The 22,789-nt window shown below is 40.5% G+C and overlaps 2 protein-coding genes across 2 annotated transcripts in view; both read right to left on the bottom strand.

The window, feature by feature from the left end:
- mfsd2b (MFSD2 lysolipid transporter B, sphingolipid) overlaps positions 1–5,073 on the bottom strand; it is a 28,894-nt gene extending 23,821 nt beyond the window's left edge. The window contains exons 1-2 of the mRNA XM_033648132.2: positions 4,895–5,073; positions 3,269–3,655 (exon numbers count right to left, since the gene is read on the bottom strand). Of these exons, the coding sequence (XP_033504023.1) occupies positions 3,269–3,637 (369 nt within the window). The 5' untranslated portion in view covers positions 3,638–3,655; positions 4,895–5,073. The remainder of the gene's footprint in view (positions 1–3,268; positions 3,656–4,894) is intronic.
- Positions 5,074–10,829: 5,756 nt separating this feature from the next.
- ubxn2a (UBX domain protein 2A) lies at positions 10,830–22,108 on the bottom strand. The gene is made up of 7 exons (XM_033647801.2): positions 21,988–22,108; positions 21,580–21,642; positions 21,096–21,198; positions 20,625–20,734; positions 15,201–15,338; positions 14,570–14,731; positions 10,830–11,774 (listed from the first exon to the last, which is right to left on the bottom strand). The coding sequence occupies exons 2-7, from the start codon at positions 21,621–21,623 to the stop codon at positions 11,591–11,593; spliced, it is 741 nt and encodes a 246-aa protein (XP_033503692.1). The 5' UTR covers positions 21,624–21,642; positions 21,988–22,108; the 3' UTR covers positions 10,830–11,590.
- Positions 22,109–22,789: the final 681 nt, after the last annotated feature.

Genomic DNA, 22,789 nt, shown 5'->3' with positions numbered 1-22,789 from the left:
ATGATGTGCAAAAATACTCTCTCTCCCTCTCTCTCTGTCTCTAAACTCTCGTTCTTTTCCTGCAAACACTCTCAATCTCTCATTACTGAGTTCTTATCATCAAAGAGGATAAACAGGATATCCCTTCTACTGTTGTCTGGATGCACAAACAGCACCACATACACACAAATCAACACACACAAACACATATACAGAAATAGTTGCTCAGACTAAAGGGAGCATCTGTGAAGTTCATACTGTCAACAAGCGAGGGACAAGGACAGATAAGACTAATCTCTAAAGTTAATGAATCCTTAACCGTCAGAGGGAAAACAATTTAAAATGCTTGAACTGCACTGCAAGTGATTTAAATCAGGTTTGAGGATAATTCAAGTGCAAAGAAAGGGGGAGGGGAAAAAAGCGTTTTAAACCAGCTGAGCTTTATTTTCCAAACTAAAATGTGTACACTGATTGTTGGCATGCTAAAAGTTAAGCTAGTAAAAATGGATCCATAAAGCAGTTTAAATGCGTGGTGAAGGATTTTCTGACAATCAGGGTCGTATCATGGGTTGCCGGTATAGGAGTTGACAACAGCAGCTTTGTGCCGTCAATTCAGATTATGGATTATGAGCATGAAAGGGATGGTTGATGATGTCAGTGATGGAAGCAAGCCATTAAAATGTGACGCTGCAGCTAAACTTGCAGAGAATTGATCCAAAATCCAGAGATGGACAGAAGTTATAATCATTCCCTTCAAACATGCTCCACATGAACGTCACAGTGACAAAGCTCGGTACTTGTGTGATGGATCAGGAAGCTCTTCATGTGGCAGTTAACTGGATCCATCAGTTGGTCTCATTTAGCTGCTTTCATCTCTTTTGTCCCACTTAGTCATCCTTATTTGACATTTCTCATGCATACGACTAAAAATCCCTCTTGTGCTCCTTGGCTTTCAGGGTAACATGCAAGTCTAAAAAATTTCTAGTCTTATCTAACTTATCAAATTTAAAGAAATTAATGGTATATTTCCAGCCTTCCTAACATGCATTGTTTGGGGGTCAAAACATCTTTTTGGAATTTAGAGGAGAGCAAGTTGCTGTGTATATTTGAGACACAACCCAATCGCCAGAAAAAAATGTTGGCTCTGTACATTTCTGAAAACCACAAATATGCTAGATTTGGACATTATCATGTAGCGGATACGGTGAAACGTTAGGTTTCAACAATGCTGTGGTTAACGTGTGGTTAGGTTTAGGCATGAAAAATACTTGGTTATGGTTAGTAAAAGATGATGTTTTGAAAAGCAGTAACGTCTTGGTAAAAAATAACCTCTTTTCGTGCCTAAAAAAGCCGCTGGAAAAACAGCGACAGGTCGCTACAATCACCCACGTTTGGTCCCTAAAAAAAATGCTGGGAACACAGAGATGACTCGCTAAAACACAACCGCTTTGTTGCTTGTTTGTCTCAAACAGTGGTCTGCAGCTTGGCAGGTGTTACGCCTCGATGACACACCACCCACCATTCAGATGACAAAGTCAGCTCACATATTACGGCACAATAGAGATGTTGATATGATACGTATGAAACGTACGAATGTAACATATTCGTGGTTTGCAGAAACGTACAATGCCAACATTTTCTTCTGGCGACTGGGCTGTTGAGCCATGTTAAGCGGAGTGTAAGAAAATATTGACACACTTGAGTATTGCATTATTGTGTTTTGTGATACTGCATTGATCAACACCATATTGGACAAACGCTATCACCATACATGCAAAGACTTGTGGCAGTGGTTCATTTTGTCTTTAAACCCCCCGACATCTGTTACATAACAGAGCTGTAATCTATCTTCAGCCATTTGCCATATATGTAGTCCCACCTTTACCAGCTGCAACAAGTCTATGTATATATATCATATATCTGACCAAGGAGCACAGCATAATGCAGAAACAGGATAAAAAAGAGCTATCAATGCACAGCAGCATAACAAGTGGCATTAACAGTAACTAATAACACGCTCTACCCATTGACAATTGAATAGGCCTGCTTTACACCAAGGAAATAACAAAGTTTCCATCTAAATTAAGCACAAACTTTACAGAAAATCAGTGAAAGAAATTCAAATTATTGTGTCTTTCAATCCACTACTTTTGTGTGAATATTAATACTCTGGAAAATCTACATTTTTTAACTGATTTTCTAGAAATTAGTTTGAGGTAATTTCAATTTCATTTTAATGGCATTTACTGTATTGATCTTTTGTTCATCTATTGTATGATATGAATTGGTTGTCCTGACTATTGTTTGCCCCTCGGGGACACTAAAGTCTATCCAATCCAGCTCACCTCGGTAAAGTTCTGCCATCTTCAGGGAAACTACCATCACCATGATTTGTTTATGGTAAAATCAAACTCTCAGGTGTCAAATCCACTCAGCCAAAACCAATAACACTGCAGATTATATGAAGGTTTCACAGAGATGAGACAGTTGCAGAACAGGTTAGAGGGAGTGATGTCACCCTGCTTCAGAGGCAACCTGAGTCAAAGTAGCAAAACAGAAAATAAGTGACTAACTACCACGGTATTGGATTACGTTAGTATTTGACACACTGTCTGCACAGTATAGTTTCTACCTAAATAAAGGGGCAATGCACCACGTAAAGGCTTTGGTCTATGTCTTTTATTTCCTCAGTTTTACAGCCTGAAGAGCATCACTCTGAACGCACAGCAGCTGCTATACAAACACAAGCTCACCTCACAGACTTATCACCCTCTAGCAATCAGATGGCAATCACCCATAAAGCCCTCACAGAGATAAATAACGCAAGATAAAACAGAAAATGGCAGGATATTCCACCCAGGCTTCTGTTCTTTGCAAAACTTGAGTAAGTCATTCCCTTTCTACTGTCTCGCTTCCTATTACGGCCGTGATTACAGCTGTCTTCATCGCTTACTGATCAGGCAAAAGAAAGCAATCATCTCTCAAGTCATCCCATCAGTGGGAACAGCCTTTATCAAAAGAAAACAATCAACTTCCCGGCATTGAGTCTATTGCAATCTGGGGGATTGCAGTTCACAGGAAAACAATGCAGCTGATTAATCACAAACAGATTAGCCACTAAAGAGATCACACTTTCCATCTTTTATTCCCCTCTTCATCCAATCAAGTCACTCACAGCCTCACTAAGCCGCAAACACACCAGATGCGATTGAAAATTGTCACTCAGATTTAGTGACATGTGATAACTACAACACAAAAGAAGCACTAAAAACAAAACAGGTGAGCTTACCTGCTGAGGTGTTTTAGGAAACAGCGGTTCAGTGGGCTTGATGAGCTTCCCTGCAGAGCCCTGAGCTCCCTTCTCTCCCTTGGCCATGGCTGAGAGGCTGTGTGTGAGGCGGCAGCCGTACTTCTGCGTCTGTGTGTGTGAGGGAGTGTTGAAGTGAGTGTGACTGTGACTCCTCGTGTGAGCAAGAGCGCGAGGAGGCTGCCACTGGGAGGTGGCGGTGGAGGTGGTGGTGGTGTGTGTCAGAGGGTGAAACTGGATGTGGCTCTGGCTCCGGGTGTGTGTTTGGTGTTGCACATGAGCAGCGGCTCCAGAGGCTGGGAGCTCGTCCTGCTGCTCCTCTGTGACAACTCTGCCGTTTTCCGTCGCCATTCACATGCTGTTGTTGCTCTGGAATGAGGCCAGGAAGGGAAGGGCAGAGTCAGACAGGCACACATATGCAAAAAAAAAATGACACAACCATGCTCTGCAACATACAAGCACAGGAATGCAGGGAGGTAAACACACAGACAAAGACTTTTGATGCATGCATGAAAACACAAAAATGGGACAATGCACAAGAGCAGAGCCGAATACAGATGCAGGAGAATGTTGCAAGAACACACAAGGTCTGTAAGCTCCATTTTAACATGGAGAAGGGGACACATATGAAACAAGGGGCCCTCGGCTATAAGATTTTGAGCATCAACTTAATTTCCTGCATTCTGGTGAATCTTTATTTTTTGCTTTTTCTGCATCAAGTCATGGTGTTATTCTGTCAAAGTAAAAGTCCTCTGCTACTTTTATGCTTTTATTTGGTGGACACAAATGTACATGCATGTTTTAAATATTCTAAATACTGAGGGGGATGTGTCCCCTGTGCCCCCCCTTAATCTACACCCATGCTCACACTCTGGCTTTGAGCAATCGTCTTTAAAACACACAGCCTACTTAAAGCCAAATGTCATTCAGGTTACTGTGATCTGCAGTATTTAACAGCTTGAAAGAGCAAACCGATGTCCCGTACAGGACTGTGCTGTCTGCCCTCATCTTACTATTACTGTAATGCACAAAGAGCAGAGCTGAATACAGATGCAAGGGAATGTAACAAGAGCACACAAGGTCTGTAGGTTCCATTTTAACATGGTGGAGGGGACACTTATGAAACAGGGGGCCCTCTGTGAGAACATTTTGAGCATCAAACACTTCATTTCCTGCATTTTGGTGAATTTTTCTGCATCAATTCATGGTTTAAATGTCTTTAATTCTGTCAAAATAAAAGTCCCCTGATACTTCCATGCTTTTATTTGGTGGGGACAAATGCACATACATGCTCTTAATATCCTAAATATTAAGGAGAACATGTCCCCTGTGCCCCCCTTAATCTACACCCATGCACACACACATGCTATTTAAAACAAACAGCCTTCTTAAAATCAAATGTCACCCAGGTTACTGTAATCTGCAGCATTTAACAGCTTGAAAGAGCAAACCGGGGCACACAACGCGACGATGTCCCGTACAGGACTGTGTTGCCTGCCCTCATCTCACTATTCCTGTAAGTGCATCCATAAACAACCACTCTGCACACCTGATAAGAACCACTGAAGCTCATTTTAAAAAAGCGAGAAAACATATTAATGATCTCACCCTGTGTTGATGGAGAAGCAGCCGGTGCTGTCAGCAGGTTGCAGTTGCAGGTATAGTTAGTTGGTGTCGGTGCGGTGATCTGCCAGTCAGCCAGACGGGCTGGATGAGAAGGAGACTGCGGAGGATGGAGATGGTCTGCGCGTCTCCACTCGGGCTTGTTTTCAGTCTGCAGTGACGGAGCTGCGCCCTGCAGCGGCCGTCACGGTATATGACACTAAACGGATTGCATGTATGTGGGCTGTGCGTGTGTGTGCGCGCGCGCGCGTGTGTGTGAGGGGATTATGGCAGGGGATGCGTTGACACCAGCAGTGTGTGCGTTTTGGATGGGAAAGATTATAAATACTGGTATTTCTGTATCTTAATATTTCACAGAGGCTTATTTTGTGCTTTAAATCATATAGTGACATATTTGATATTTTTAAATCTCATGTCATAAACAATCCCACAATATTTCTGTAATATTCTCCCCCTGATATAACATAGAGCCAAGCATGACAGGCGCTATTTATTTGGCACGCGTCATTGTTTTATTGACACATTCCCTATGAAAAGCCTCCAGGCGTCATGGTGATGGGTTTGTGTACAAACACCACCTGTCTCATATAAACATCTTATTGGTAAATCATAATTATCCTCGCACTGATAACATTCCGCTCGTGAATGTCATTTTTAATGAAGTGTGGTGTAGCTCACGCGGAATGTCTAAAATGCAGTTTGGTTTCATTTCCGTCACGGAGAATTACCTGATGATTTCCTGGGAACAAGGAGCTGGAAAGGTGTGTGAGAAAATACCTCAAGCATCACACTACATATTTCCCAGACTGCATCATCATCATCATCATCATCATATAACCATTATGACTGTTGCTGTATGCTATTTTTAAACATGAATTACATATATTTCTGTAATACATAACAATGTAGGCCTACAGTGTGTGTGTGTGTGTATGTGTGTGTGTGTGTGTGTGTGTGTGTTGGGGGGGGGGGGGGGGGGTGTAGTTAAAGGGTTACTCCAGTGATTTATGATGTATTTCATAATGTTGATGGAAAAATATAAATAGAAAGGCAGGTATCCAAACTTTTGCTCGTAAATGGGTTTAGCCTCCCAGAAACCACTGGATCCTACATTTCCCACAATCCAACAATCTTTCATTAAAGCCTGGTGAAGTTCACGTTTCAAAAATGGTGAAATTTAGTATGAAAATAATTCAGATAAAATCACAGACATTAGTTAGATTGCTCATGGCGCCGCAGGAAATATGTGCCGTTTTTGGTGAACTTTGACTCACAGATTAGTTGTTGAACACAACATGGTCTCACAGAAATACATAAAATAAACACAACCTCTTAATCACCCACGTAGTGGTGGCATGTTATGTCGTAAAACATACACATATACATAAAAACAATGCCAACGGAAAGTCCATTAGGATCTCTTTTCGTGGTGGACACACAAATTCCCTGGACAATCTCACGCAATAGGGAGTCTAATGAGCAATAAAGTAGGGCAGGAGAAGAGGTGGGTCAAACAAACACAGGACTTTCACGCAGGAGACCGCTGTTCATGTCCTGTATGAGACCATACTTGAGCATTGAGATATTTTAACTTTGCCTGCTTACGTACTTTAAGTAAAGTGTCATTGTTACTAGCTATGCATGGTATTGGATTTTTGCCGATATCCGATATGCTGATATATAACAACTCATTTGGCCAATAACCGATACCAATATCGATATTCACTTTTTTTCCTGTCTGATTTTAGTGATCATCCACTTCTGTAGTGGAAGGTTGCACTGCTACATAATGCAGTGTTAAGAGGTTGTGGCCATTTCCTGTATTTCTGTGAGGACAGGGTAGCTGACCAACAGTAAACCGTCTTGACCTAAGAGTCCAAAATGGAGGAAGCTTCTCTAACTTATTAGCTCTATTGCATCATTCACTTCTATTCACCCTCCTCTAATCAAGAAAAACTGCTCCACAAGACAAATGGTTTGCAGTAGTTGATCATAGTGCTCTTTATAGTAGTCTCTTGAGTAAACTGTGTTAATGTACCCTCCCGTTAGCAACTGAGCTAGCTTTTTACCCCCTTTAATAAAATCTGTATTGGATGAAATCACGTAAAATCCCCAGGAGTCGCATTAGTAAACAGTACAGCTCAGAAAAAAACAACCACAGGGAGCCATAGTGACTGGCTTGTGTTAGCATGTCCTGCCACTTACAGTAGCATGTTAGAGGTTAGCTCGCCAGCTAAAGTATATTAGCAACAAGCCTTGCGAGTTGTCGAAAACTGGCACTTGGGCAGTGACTCACGGCATTAGACCTCGACGAAAAAGCTGCCCTGTAACGTCCGCATGATGAGCAGCTGGTCGCCGATATAGTTTAAAAATGCTCAGTGGTGTCAGGGGGGAACATGGCAGGACAAGAACAAAAATAAGGCGGTGAAAGTCTGACTGGGGTGGGCAAGCTCAACAAAACAGTGGTGTACGTGTCCCCTGAGATTATAAAGCCAAAGCCTGTTCTTTTTTTCCGAAACATAACCACGAACGTGTGTTGTTGAAGGAACAAAACAATCAATTCGTGGTGTTGTACTGATGTAGTGCTTTTATTTTGAAAGAGATTGTATGTAAAAAGTGAATTTCCTGTGAAAAAGGAAGTGTATTTTGAAAGAAGACAATGCATGAAACAGGCAGAACTTGACACTGTATCCCAGAACGTCACCAACCAACGCACCCAGGGTACCTTTCACATTGTATCTGGACGTGGAAAGTCCATGACCAAATGTTGATACATGACGAGATCGGAGCGAGAATGTGTTGTCTCTTGAGTGAACTGTGTGAACACACTGTACCATTAAAAACTAAACTAGCTTTTGTTTACTCTTTAATAAAACATGTATTGAATGAAATCATGTAAAATCCCCAGGAGTAGCATGAAGTGCCAGAGAGGGGTAAACAGTACAGTTTAGAAAAATCAAACAGAATCACAAGGTGCTATTGGGACTGTGTGTTAGCTACAGTATCATGTTAGATGTTAGCTTGCCAGCTAAAGCAGATTAGCAATAAGCCTTGTGAGTCGTCCTCATGTCACCAAGCCTCTAAGGCCAAATAGTTTGCCAGTACGCACAGATTCATTTCACTCTGTGCCACTTTCTAGTGTCTCTGCCCTGACACGTCTGCTTCTTTCAAACCTCATGCATGTTTTAAAAAAGCGAACTTCGGAGCCCTGTAACCTTGATGACATCATAAAGGTTATTTTCCTGAAACTTTAGAGAGCTCCCTTCAGAAAGCATAATGCATCTGATTCACAGGCTGACCAATAAACCGAAAATCTTGTGAAAACCCGGTTAGTGCCTTTTAATTGAACCTTTATAATTTCTTTCTTGATATCTTATAAGATCTTGAAGGGTCAGATTCTTATTGTACGATAATATTTTCTTTTATTTAGAGATGCTTACTTCCATAAAATACAATTATTCTTTAAACTGCATAGAAATAGTTTAATCAGGCTTGACCCTGAAAAGAAAGAAAGCCGTCTCTGCACATTTTTGTCTGGTTGAAGAATGAGATACAGTTTTACACATACTTGTTATGCTATTTTTACAGGCTCCTTTTTTAAGTCTTTCACTTATGATATATTGAGTGCCTTTTATTTTCCCACAAAGCACTTTCATAAACAGCTCCTTCAGATCAAGCCGCTTGCTCTCCACAGTAAGCCTTTCCTCGGAGCATGACAACAAACATGCCATAGAGACCTCGGCTGGTGAACCCAGACCTCTCCATAAATTCCAAGCGTGCAAACCCCTCAACCAAAACCACATTACTGACAATGAAAAAGGCACCGCTGCAGAAAGGGCCCGGCATATGACCTGCATTAGAACGGGTATGTTTCCGATAATGCGTGAAGAGGAATGTGCAAAATGAAAGGTTGGCTGCTGCACGAGTAAAAGGGTCATTCTGAAAGGAAATGTGGGAGTTAAAGGGAAAGTAATTCCCTGCATGCTTAGCCTTATTAAATATGTAGCAGAAAGGAAATGTGCTCTCTTTTACTCTTTAGCCAGACCCCCTCTGGCTGCCAACCAAGTGATGCCCACAGCAGCCTTCACATTTAGGTTGAAGAATCTTAAGATGTGGCCTCATAATTCTTCAGAGGGGATTATAATATTCAAGACATTTCTTCCCTTGACCTTGACCGCCCTGAGGCTGTCATCTTGTCTTCCTCAGCCATGAGCAAATACAAACCCTCTCCTGTTCTGCATCCCCCTCCCTCCCAAAGCTTTAAATATTGAAGATGGATAATGGCGTTCGCCTTCCTCCCCAGGCCGGGCAGAAAAGCTCGGAGAGGGAGAGGCATGCACACACTCATGATAAAGCGCATGCATGTCCTTACACATGCCAAGAAGCACAAGATGTCTCACTCAAGAAGAAAGGCAAGAATTAAGAATATGAATGGCTTTTTTTTTTTAACAGTTTTGATGTGAAGCCACTGATTTTGTACAACCCAGTCAAAACTATCTGGTCACAGCAGTTACACTTCATACCCATAGGTGGGTTATGAGACCTCTTCTACACAGTAGCAGGTCACAAACTTCGTGGTGATTCTGCAAAGGCTATGGAAAGCTGTGGTTTGATTGTGCGGGGATTTGCAGCCAAATTAAAAGTTGGGGATAGTTTTACTTTTAGCAGCGGACTGCAGCCAGAGAATACCTGCAGCTAGTCAGTAAACAGAGTCCTGTGATATGTTGACCATGTTGTTAGAATGAATTTTCTTGTTGTCTGAAACACTTGAAAATGCGCCCAGCCACAGAAAAATTTAATTATTGCAGTTGGATACACTGCACTGCTCTGGTGTGTTTTCACTTTTATGCATGAGTGGTAATTTTGTGCCCCCTCGTGAATGTGTTTTGTCTTTTTGAGTCGACTTTGTGACATTTTTGGTCATTGTATGTCTTTGTAGTCGAGTTGTGTCTCCTTGTGGTTGTTTTATGTCTCTTTGAGGAATATTGTGTGTTACTGAGGTGAATTTGTGTCACTTTGAATTGATTTTTTATGGCTGTTTTTGTCATTTTGTGTCTCCTTGTGGTTGTTTTATGTCTCTTTGAGGAATATTGTGTGTTACTGAGGTGAATTTGTGTCACTTTGAATTGATTTTTTATGGCTGTTTTTGTCATTTTGTGTCTCCTTGTGATGGTTTTGTGTCTTATTGAGATAGTTTTGTATCTCCTTGAGGTCATTTTGTTTCTTTTGGGTCATTTTGCATTACTTTGTTGTCATTTTGTGTCTCCTTGTAGTTGCTTTGTGTCTCTTTTTAGCCCTCTTTGCAATTATTTTGTGTCTCTTTAAGATAATTTTGTGTCTTTTTTGGTTATTATATGTCTCCTTGTGGTTGCTATGTGTCTCTTAATGGTCATTTTGTGTCTTATCAAGGTAGTTTTGTATCTCCTTTAGATCATTTTGTGCCTTTTGGGATCATCCTGTGTCACTGTGTAGCCATTTTGTCACTCCTTGTGGTCCCTGACACTTCTGGTCACTGTGCCTGCGCCTTGTTGACCCATTCAGTAATCCATCTATGTTCTTATCCTCAGATACATGCTTTCCATACTATGTGTCTTAATGTCAACACTGTGAAGTCATCACTCCTCCATTTCTGACATCTTTGACATTAGCAGCCCCTCCCCGCCTCCTTCTTTAAATCCCTATTAAATCTGTAATGACAGCACAGATGTTGCATAACAACACGGAATAAGGTGCTGCCTGGTGTCATGTCATAATCACTGTGATAATCATCATCGCTTGGAGCTGATGGATGCTTTAATTATCAAATATATCTGTCAGCAGTCTTCACACCTGGGCAGTTATAATATCACAAATGCTCATTAGTGCTTTAAAAATATTTCACTTTGTTTTTTTAGCATCAAAAAACAAAACAAAACAAAACTTTGAGGAGGATTTTTATTGTACCTTGATGTGTGATATGTCTTTAAAGAATGCAGTCAAATGAAATAATACATTACACATTCTGAATTAAATACCCCGACCCCAGAACAAAGGCAAATGTTCACAAACAAATGCAAAAAAAAGGCGAAACAATTAATAGGCCAGCACAAGTAACAAGCTGCCGTCTTCTCTTTTTAAATTGTAATAAATGTGCAAACAAAACATTGCATGTCCATTAAATATAACTGTAAACTCAAAATTGAGATATCAGCCCCTTATTTTATCCACTGTAAATAGTGCAGAAAAACTGGTGATCACAGTTTGGGAAGACTTTAGAGGGTTGGTTGGTGGTGCTGGTGGTAGTATTGTGCACATGTGTGTGTGAAGGAAGGAGGGAGGGTAAGACCAACAGATGGACACACATGGTTGACCATCTGCACGGGTGACAGAACTGGTTTGCCTTTCTGGAGTTTGGGGGTTTGGGGCTTTCTGTTGGAAGTTAAAGACTGTCCTCCAGAGGGAGAAGACATAATGTTGACGACAGCATTCCAGCACCTGTGGTGGTGACGAGCTGGCGACATCTCCATTAGGCTGTGGATAATCTCACACTGAGATTAATATGTAACAATCATCAAGTGCAGCACAAACTGCAGAATAAATTAAGATTATAGCTTATAGAAGACCTTGAGACTGCAATCATGGTGAGGGGTCAGTGACGGGAGTAAGTGGCGTGCTGTGGGAATTATGGGGGAGCCTTTTTAGTCAGGAATGTCCAAACGCAGACTGTGTGTTCAGGGGTCTCTGGACGATGACGGCGTTGGCCAAGTCGGCTTGTTCGAGGCTCAATTCTTTGTCGTCAAGCTCTCGGAAAGGAACTGATGTCGTCAGGACAAAAGGTGGGCAGCTCCTCTGGCAGCGTGCCACGAAATCTTGAACATCTGTGATCCTGGAGAAAAATTAGAGACAAAATCAGAGAAAGATTGGGACTGAGGGGTTTAAGAAACATTATAAGGTAAGGGTGACTCTGGTATTTTTCAACCTGGATCTGATTTTCCCATGTTTTTGTGTCTATATGACTAACTAACAAAGACAACCATTTTGTAAGTTGGTCCAGTGTTGAGAGACAGACTGCAGTGTAACCAGTTGTGGCATTTGGCACCATCAACTTCTGTCCTCTACAAGTTCGTGTTTTTGCCACTGACAGGCTCAGAATGTTAATACAAGTGTCTGACAACATTATGAAGGAGAAGGACCTTTTTGTTTAACAAGAAACAACCCCACAATCACTATAACCAAACTCACCAGGCTCCATTATCAATACATCAAACAGTAATTCTATCAGCATAAAACACTCTTGTGTCCAATGACGTTAGGGAGAACATCCCTACAGTGAAATAAAATGTTTCTCTTTACCTTTTGCTCAATCCAGTCTGTTCATGATCTATCTATTGTGTCTAACCAAGGAGAAATCTAGTTTTTACACTGTTGAAATCAGCTAAATATTCAGCTGACTTTGGAAATCTTCTAACTAATAACCATAAAGCCCAGTTCAGACCAAAGATTCACGATGAGACGAGTGAAAACATGCAACTACTTGCAACCGTTCTGCAACGTTCTAAAAACCTGCCGGTTCACACCAATGCAACTAGATGAGCCGGTGTATCATCTCTATGCAACAGCTCTCTTCTCTACTTCTGTTCTGATTTCCAGCTCTTCAGACTTATTTTGTTGCCGAATATAATTTGTAGCTTTTTGAAATATGAATGAGGATAGTGATAGTGAGATACTGGCTACAGCTGCATTAATAGTAGTGATGAAACAGGGAAAAACAGAAACAAAACCACCATCAGATAGACTGTATTCATAATAAATACACCACAATGATATAAATAACCAGCAGAAATTAATCAGTCTGTGAGAATGTGTGTGTTTGAGGGGGCATAAGCACATACAGTGAGCAGCAGCAGTGACCCACTGTCTGACACCGGCACACTGTGCACATACTGCCTTCTATAATATTAAAGGCAGGGTCCAGGCTTAAAGGGTTTTTCAGTATTTTTAAACCTAGATGCAATTTTCTTATGTTTTTGTGCCTAAGAAACTAATGGGAACAACTTTTTTTTTAAAAAAAATTGGTCCAGTATTGAGAGAGAGGGCTGCAGCCAGCAGCAGTAAAACATGCTACAGTGTGAGCATGTTAACACGACCAATTTACGCCCACTGAATATGCTCTTTTGCCACTGACAGACTCAGATTGTTATTCTAAGTGTCTGACAACTAAAGGAAAGGATCCGTACAGAGATAGGCCGTTTTGTTCATCAGAAACAGCCCCAAAATCTTGATTGCCAAATCCACCAGACTCCATTTCAATAAACAGTAATTTTGTCATTGTAAAACACACGTTATTCAAAGTTGAGAGAAACAAAATAAAACTCAAAAAAGCTGTCTTGCTTCGTTGTCCTACAATATGCTCTTTTGCCACTGACAGGCTCAGATTGTTATTATAAATGTCTGACAACTAATGGAAAGGATCCCTACAGAGATAGACCGTTTTGTTCATCAGAAACAGACCCAAAATCTTGATTGCCAAATCCACCAAACAGTCATTTTGTCATTGTAAAACACACGTCATTTAAAGTCGAGAGAAACAAAATAAAACTCAAAAAAGTCGTCTTGCTTCATCGTCCTACTGTTCCAACAATCACCAATTCTGGTTTGGTTGAAACAAACTGTTAATACACCCAGTTAGATGTTGAAATAATCTGGTTCTATACATGCTAAAATCATTGTTTATTTAAATGGAATCTGGTGGGTTTGGTGATTTTGGGGCTGTTTTTGGTAAAAAATGATCTTACTCTAACAAAAAGGTCTATCTCTGTAGGGATCATTTCCATGTTGTCAGACACTTATCTGAGCCTGTCAGTGACAAAAACAAGCTTTTTTAGTGGATGTATAGCAACAGCGCCATATGTGCTACATGTTTACATTGCAGCCTATTTCGCTGCTGCAGCGCTCTCTCTTAATATGGACCACTTACAGAAATAGTTTACCGCATGAGTCACTTAGACACAACAACATGTCCAGGTTGAAAAATACTGAAGTTCTCCTTTAAGAAAGGCAGAGTTAGAACAATCCCTTGTGTCTGCTCCTTCCGTCCAAATACTCTACTCTCTCTTGTGACACATGACGTCTCTGTGAAGCACTATACTAGTAACATCATCCATTATTAATCACGGCCCAGCATAGACGAGCAATCTCATGGCAGCCCCACTCCTCACACACAGAGGCTGGCTGAAGGTTGGAGGGGTTCAGCCCTCTGTATCCTTCAGCTACTAACCCCGTTATATAAATGCTGCATCCGAGTTACGCAATCCCTCTCTGGGGATTTTATAGATCCACTCCGTTGCTACATCTCAGATTATGTTTTCTGCAGCCCCATGCACTGTGGCAGGGAATATAACATGCAACATGCCTTCAACTCCAGCAGACTAGAACAAAGCATTACGTAATCCTTAAACAAACCCCCCTCGCCGCCTCCCATGCTAGTCCAAACAAAAATATTATGTCATTCCTTCAACTACTTCTTTCCTGCGATACTCGAGATTAGAGGATTTATGATAGCATAGCAGGAGTGGGAAGTGTTTAGATATACGCAGATCATTCAATGTGTAAAATATGATTTGATGATGTGAAGCTCAGATGTAAAAAGATGCATTTCGGCCTCGACTTTGTGATACACACCGATGCGATAGGTTAAACCTCTGCACCAATCTCCTGCCGTCAGCCAACCAGATCTGCAGGGAGGTGACAGGAAGGGCGTGGTCTAGTGTTACCATGGGAATAGGAGGAGATTCTCCATCCTCGTGCACAGATGGTGACCTGGCCACTACTCTGGGTGCAACACTGAGAATGGACAGGAATAAATAGAAGATTAAGAATCGGTTAAAAGTGCACACAGCATTTGCATTGTGTATTTCTGACTAATTACTGCAAGACGTGAGCAGACACTATCACACTGAATATTTGTTTGAACTCTCTGGACAATTTAGCATTCATACAGTGATGCTATGGAGATGTTGAGGCTCTGAGTTCATCAGGCTGTGTGCTTGCTCAGATTTGCTTGTGGGTGTTTTGATACCTGGATGTAGAGGGACATCTAGTGGTGTAAAGTAGGAAGTATATTGAATTTTGAGGCTTGAGAAACTACTTTAAAACAGTAACTCCACGTGTACATTTTTTATGATTCCTGACCATATTCATAAACTAAATAACTATTTAAACAACTCTATTTAAACAACTCTTATATTAACATATACACTATCATGTTATCAAATGCAACCTTTAACTTATCGTCACAGCAACAGTCTCTTACCTGCCAAGTCGATACCCTCGGCCGCTGAAGGGGTGAAAGGCCTTTTTCCTGGGAACATAATTTTCCTCCGTGAGGTCCTCCACACTGATCTCCAGCTCCTCCTCCTCGGCTCTGCTCTCCCACTCCGCCGGAAGCTCCCTGGGAAAGATAAAAGACCGGGGTTGGCGTCTCGTCAGATCAATCAATATGACAAATGAGCGCTAATGAGCATTTTGCTTTATCTATCTTATGTGGCCTGGCTGTGGTCTGTAGGAGGGACATCTTTACTGCTAACCTCCCCTTGGGGACTGATCGGGTTCGACTGTGAGATCGAACCATCGACTGACATACACACAGTGTTCATATGTTTTTGTGTCTACGTGACTGATCTGAATAAAAATCAAATTACATCCACTAAAAGCGCCTGTTTTTGTCACTGACAGGCTCAGACTATTATATTAAGTGTTTGACAACACTATGGAAAGGATCCCTACAGAGATAGACCTTTTTAAAAAGAGTAAGATCTCTTTTGTTTGACCAGAGACAGCCTCAAAATGCTCGTTTCTTTAACCTTTATTTTAGGATTTCCAATATAACACAAATTCTCAGTATATCATTTTAACAACAAATATTTTGACAGGTAGAAAAACAACAAAAAACATGTCCTAGAACTTCAGCATTACTAGTAGAATAAATACATATACACAGCAATAGCGGGTTTACTGCTATAGAGATAGATAGACACTCAAGTACAGGGCTCCAAATTCTGACAGATATTTGAATCTTATTCTTATTATAGAATCTTCCTACATACAATAAATTAATCAGCTCTCTTATCCATATATCATATGCTGCTGCACAGTCTGACTTCCACATAATTAGAATAAGTTTCCTTGCCACAACCATACCAAGTGAAATGGACTGAGTTCTATACTGCCAAAGGTAACGCACCCGAGGCACCTCGGACAGCAACTAGTGGGTTAGGTTCCCAGTTTTTCTCAAAGGCATTAGAGAAATATACTCTTCCAATAAGTTAACAACGTCCAACATGTCCAAAGAGAATGTGTTAATGTCTCATCTGCCTCTTTACACCTACTACAGAGGGCGGAAACATTACATTACCATGTAATTAACATTAATTTTATCATTATGAAACACCCTTCATTCACGGAAAAAAAAAACATGTAACCCACAAAAACGGTCTTGGTTTATCTTTTAACTGTTCCAACAATCACCTACTTTGTTATTGTTGAAATAAACCTTTAATTCACCCGGTTAGATGTGAAAACATGATGGCTGTGTACATGCTTAAATTACTGAGTCTGGTGCATTTGGCAATAGTGATTTCAGGGCTGCTTCTGGTTAAACAAAAAAAGGACCTTACTCTTTGACCAAAGGTCTATCTCTGTAGGCATACTTTCTATTTTTGTCAAACACTTACAATAACAATCTGACAATGAGTCTGACAATGGCAAAAACGAGCTCTTTTATTGGACAGATTTTGCTGCTACTGGCTGCAGCCCTCTCACTCAAAACTGCACCAGTTTCAAAAAGTGTTGTTCACATAAGTCTCTTAGACACAAAAACATGGGAATATAAGGCCCAGGTTGAAGAATACAGGTTACAGTTGTTTGTCACAGACACGAGTCACATTTTCTCAGTACAACCCAGAGCCAGCAGAAACATCGAGTGATGAAATTTAATAACACAATAAAAAATAGAGTAATAATAATAACACTGCTTTGTTATTTGCTTTTCGACTGGAGAATATTACGTGTCACAATATCTGACCATCGCACAAATCACTGTCCTCCATCTGTAGCCTGAGTACAGGCCAGAAGGCAAGTTATTAAAAGACAGATGACAGCATTTGTTGTAGTAGTTGTTATGTCACTGATATTAATCAACAGTCCTGTCAGATCTCAAGATACTACGGCTCTTATGTGCTTAAAATGAATACGTCACCCCCAAAATGACTAGTTTTATTTCAATTACTCACCCAGTGTTTCATTGAATTCAAATTCGTTTTTCTCACATGCCTCCACAGAACGGAGGAAAGTCTTGATGAATTGAAGTAAAGGCTGCCCAAGTTCAACAGCAAAACTATATCAAAACATTGGTTAACAAACTCACACAAATCATGCAGTATAATCCAAGTCTCATTTATCCAGTCGCACACTAGACAGTCCTTTCTGACAGGGAACTGAACTAAAAGTGAAACTTATCTCTGCTCTCTTCAAAGTCAGACTCCATTGACTAAAAGTAATTTTTATCTTGATGAGTACGGGAGCCGCTCATCTTCTGCTACCTCGATCAGTAGTTTAAATTATCAGCCATTTTTACAGAGACTGCACCAAAGGATAGCTTCAAAGTTCCTTCTTTATGCCTCCTTTGCATTTTTACACAGAACCAAATAGCAGCAGCATCATTCTGCTACAGTGTGTGATCACAGAGCGTCAGCCTCTAGTGCATTTGTAGCGCTTTACAATCATTTACTGTCTCTGTTATATGCCTGCTGATCTTGTCCCCTGCTCAGAAGGTAAGGAGCCCCCGAATCTCTTTGTTTCCCAAACTAGCGGACATTTACAGCTGCTGTTCTTCTTCTTTGAGTTAGCCACTTACTGCTAACAGCTACTTTTTAAATCTCCTGTGGTCGGTTGCACGCAAAACACATTGTCAAAACCTCACACCTGTCCTGCCCATGGTCCCGTCCTGCTGACTGACCTGTTTATACAGACAATTTTGTGCTGTTACTACTACTTGTACAGGCAGTGTAAAAGGGGATAATGTGTGACTTTGCTGAATTCGAAGTGAATCCCTTAAATACGGAAGCGTATTGCATTCACTTGAGTTTTTCTGAGTAATTTTTTCTGTTTTTTTTTTCTGAGTAATTTTTTTCTGTTTTTCAGAGTAATTTATTTATTTTTCTGTTTGTCGAGATAATTTTTTTCCTGAACGAGGAGACAAGATACTTCAAAATCTTGCGAGAAGCTCCCACCTGGCACCTGCAAGTGACCCCTGCATCCATGGTGACTCCTGCTCATGGATGTATCTTGCATCCGTGCTCCTGCTCCTAGACAGTTTCAACTACGGGATCAATAAGGGTAAGGCACGTAATTAGTTACACACAGGGTATGATAATCTAGCTATGTTTTCCACTGCATCCTTCTGGTGTAGGCCTATCGCTCAATCTAACAGGTTAGGTTAGTAACAGGTTGTAACAACGTTAGCTGACAAATTTGTGATGAGTAACAATGTTCAGCATGATGGTAAAAAACTGTTAGCTTAACGTTACCTGACAACTGAAATCATGCCCATACACGTTTGTCAGGTAATGTTGTTACAACCTGTTACTAACCTAACCTGTTACATTGAGCGATAGGCCTACACTAGAAGGATGCAGTGGAAAACATAGCTAGATTATCATACCCTGTGTGTAACTAATTACGTGCCTTACCCTCAGTGCTTAATTTGTAAAATTAGAAGTAGGGGAACACTTTGGGCCTCTGAGAGAGCAGTGTTCCCCCACTCCCAAAAGTGGGAGAACACTTTTTTAAGCGGCACCTGAGCCGCCTCACTGCGCAACTCTGAATGGAATGGTTGTTACATCTAGTGTTGTCACGGTACCAAAATTGGGACCCACAGTACGATACCAGTGAAAGTATCACTGTTCTGAGTAGTATCAGGATACCACAGCAAAAATGAGGCAGATGTGCCTTTTGTCATTTATAAAAAGATAAATCATTTTTCTATAATACATCAATGATATTTCAATGGAATAAATTACTTATTGACTTATTCATACTTCAAAAACAGCATCAATAAGTGATGAACATAGGGGGGATCAAAATAAAATAAATAAATAAAATAAAAATCAACCAGCCACCCTCCTCCCCTGACAAGTAAAGAACAGTCCCTTCATAAGTAAAGAACAGTCCTTAAAGTGCGGTGAGGTTTGTGGACCGTTACCTGCCACAAAGAGAGAAGTGTGAACGGCTCGTTTCTCCTCTAACACGCCACATACCTATGTGCCACAGCTCGGTTGTCCAGGTACTACTGGGCAGTCATGACGCCAACGAAAGAGGAAATTAGGCTACTGGACCTGGAGTTGGACTTCTCTGTCGCCGGTAAGCCGTTATCTTGCGCCGTGGAGCCGCCATAGGCTATTTGACCGCCGTATTCCTGTCTGTGACCCCCGTTCAACCCACAACTGCCAGGATTCACCTTTCGTTTCTGCTGCTGGTTGAAATCTGTACTTGCACAGCGTGCTAAATGAGAAAAAAATTTCCACGAAAAACAGAAAATATTACTCCGAAAAACAGAAAAATAAAGAAATTACTCCGAAAAACAGAAAAAAATTACGATGAAAAACAGAAAATATTACTCCGAAAAACCGAAAAATAAAGAAATTACTCTGAAAAACAGAAAAAAATTACGATGAAAAACAGAAAATATTACTCAGAAAAACCGAAAAATAAAGAAATTACTCTGAAAAACAGAAAAAAATTACTCCGAAAAACAGAAAAAAATTACTCAGAAAAACAGAAAAAATTACTCAGAAAAACCGGGCTTTTTTTATTTGTCAAGTGAATGCAATACGCTTCCATACTTTAAAACATCAAAGTCACACAATAACAAACTACTGATGAGAGCAGCAGCCCATGTGTTCGGTGAGATAAAATTAGGGCTGTACAGACTTTTGTCAATTGAATCAGATTCTGACATTTATCATGACTATTCGTTGATTTGTTTTGTGTTTTTCCATTTGAAGTTTGAAGTTTAAACAGGGCTCAGCAGGACGTTCGGTGCAACATTCTTTTACACAGAGAGTGTGTGGTGTTAAGTATCTGCGAGCTGTAAAATCACCACTTCCTAGCAGAAGAGAGAAGATAATGTTATCTCGGAGCTTTGCGGTGGAAAGTTTCTCCTCCTCTGCTCCACTGCATCACATCTGCAGCTCTGTACCAAAGAGTAGTGTGAAAGACAAGAGTGCTCACTCTGTGGTAAAATGGTCCCCAGAAGTACACTGCAAAGCACACCAATGACTGAGGGGTCTCTGACTGATGATTCGAATCTCCGACTTTCAAGGGGCTGGTCTAGATAAAATAACAGTTTTTGTGAATGGACTCTGGCTTGGAGGAGGGCATAATGTTTTAATATATAGTTTTGTTGTGGTTAAACACGGACCCCTATGACTTCAATTCATCAGGACTTTTCTCAGATTTCTGGCTCACCATGGACGCATGTGAGAAAAACACAAATTCTTCATAACACAGGGTCAGTACTTGACATACAAATGGTCATTTAGGGAGTTAAGTATTCTTTTGATACAACAACCCTATCAGGGTTTACAAAACTGTGCTCCCATTGAGCTTTAAGGCTGAAAAATCTGACTCAATACACCTGTAACACCTGTAAAAACTTGTCTTTGCCGCTTTCACTCACCCCCTCTTGATGGCATCCAGGAAGTCCTGATTCTCTGGTATGGTGTAGCTGCGAAACTCCTCATCGTTCACAGTGAAGCCGTCCTTCCACAGCCTCACCACCATCTCCACCTTTGAGTAAAAGCCACACAGATGATGATCAGCCTGAGACACAACAATCCCTGTATGTGCTGAACTCCACAGGCTCTGGAGGCGTCACAGGTGTAAACACGAGTCGGTTAATGAGCATGTATAACTGCAACGTCACCCTAACAATGTCCACTGAATTTTTAAAATGGCAGCCTAAATGTCCCTGCTGACATGTTTTAATACTCATTTTTTATTCATAGGCTATAAGTCTGTGTGTGTGTATTAATGCAAAGTTAATTACATACAATAACAATCTCAATGTCTGAGGACACAATGAGGTTTTCCCGTTTCCCCTGCAGAGATATCGGCCCTGCAGATTTACTGGTGTGAAATTGTTTCTGACCTTTGATGTCCCCGAGGCATCGTAACAGATCTTCTCCACCTCATCAAGGAGGTCCTCTACCGAGAAGCTACGCCTCATTGGAGCCTCCTCTTCATTTTCTTTACTGACAGCAGCCCATTAAGAAACAGACAAGTGTGTAATTCACTCATTATATGTCTTATTGAATTCGGCCCGCAGTCACAGCCTTTATTATACATAACTGTTCTATTCTTGAGTTCTCAACCCTTAAACTGTGCTCAGGCATGCAGGTTTGTAAACCAGAAAATGCAGCTTAAGGGGGAAAAAAGAGCTCTGCTTGACACATTACAGTCAGATCAAATTGATTTCTTACTCTGGATGAGACACACATGATACTGACCTGTATAAATGAATGTTTCACTCAGGAAAAACACCAACAGGGTGACTGGGACTCTTAAATTGTTGCATTTAAATAGGTGGGATTTTAATTAAGGACAATATATCATCATTATTGGTTGTGACTTACCCGTTGTCATCTTTCTCGCCCCCCTCAGTGTCAATCTCTTTCATGACGTTGTGTGTTTTCCATCTGATAACAGAGCAAACATCATGTCAGGGCCTATCACACCATTCTATATATATCTATTAGCACATCCGTTCATAATGTAAATGTGATCACTGGTTATTCACGTGTCAGTGTGTTAAGCCCCAAAAACCTCCCCTAATACACCAAATCATTTCTACACAGCTCCAGTATCGATAAACAGCGTGCAGCCTTATCTTTAATTATATAAGTGGGCGGCGGAGACAGAAGCCATGGAGGCGCGCGGAGACAACGACACACACCCGGACCTGTGTGTGTGTACCCTCACATGGATTATACACACATATACACACTCATTAGCATGCGCGTATTAAGGTTAAGGTCACATACTGATTTGCCAGTCCGCGTTGTGTCGCTTAATCCCGGGCTACACATCTGCAGCCATAAGTTTCGTGCAGCGAGGCTCTTCTGCTGAGCAATGTGTGTGACGTCACGGTGCCGTAAATCGACCCCTCCTGTCGTGACGACACCGCTGCTGCTGCTGAGCTCAGCACATCGTCCTACAATAGAAACTGATGATACACTATTCAGTGGCATGAGGGTATAAATAGCACAGTGAGGTGTATATCATAATGTCATTGTAACAGTGAGGGAATCACTGGGCTGTTTTTGGTGGTAAATTTCCTAATAGCATCGCAGTAATTATACATGTCCTATAATCTTTTTATTATATTGCACATCTGTGGTGCAGTGAGATTATAACGACCCAACTGGACTGTATAATCATGATGTTATATATTTATATATGTTTTTATTATGGACCACAGTCCACATGTGATCAATATTATGTTATATTATATTGTTATATAACTTATATTATTTATTAATATTATTTAAGATATTATTATTATTATTATTATTATCTATTTATTAATTATGTCTCACAGTCCAGATATGGTCAATATAGTATATTATTATACTATATATATATTATTATATATATATTATATTATTATATTATATATATATATATATATATATATATATATTATATATATATATATATATATATATATATATATATATTATTATGCTATTTTTTTGGTAAATTCCTAATAGCATCACAGTAATTCTACATTTCCTGTAATGTTTTTATTACATTGCACATCTGTGGTGCAGTGAGATTATAATG

The sequence above is a fragment of the Epinephelus lanceolatus genome, chromosome 13 (assembly GCF_041903045.1).
Source record: "Epinephelus lanceolatus isolate andai-2023 chromosome 13, ASM4190304v1, whole genome shotgun sequence".
Lineage (NCBI taxonomy): Eukaryota > Metazoa > Chordata > Actinopteri > Perciformes > Serranidae > Epinephelus > Epinephelus lanceolatus.
This window is presented reverse-complemented; position numbering and strand designations above follow the sequence as displayed.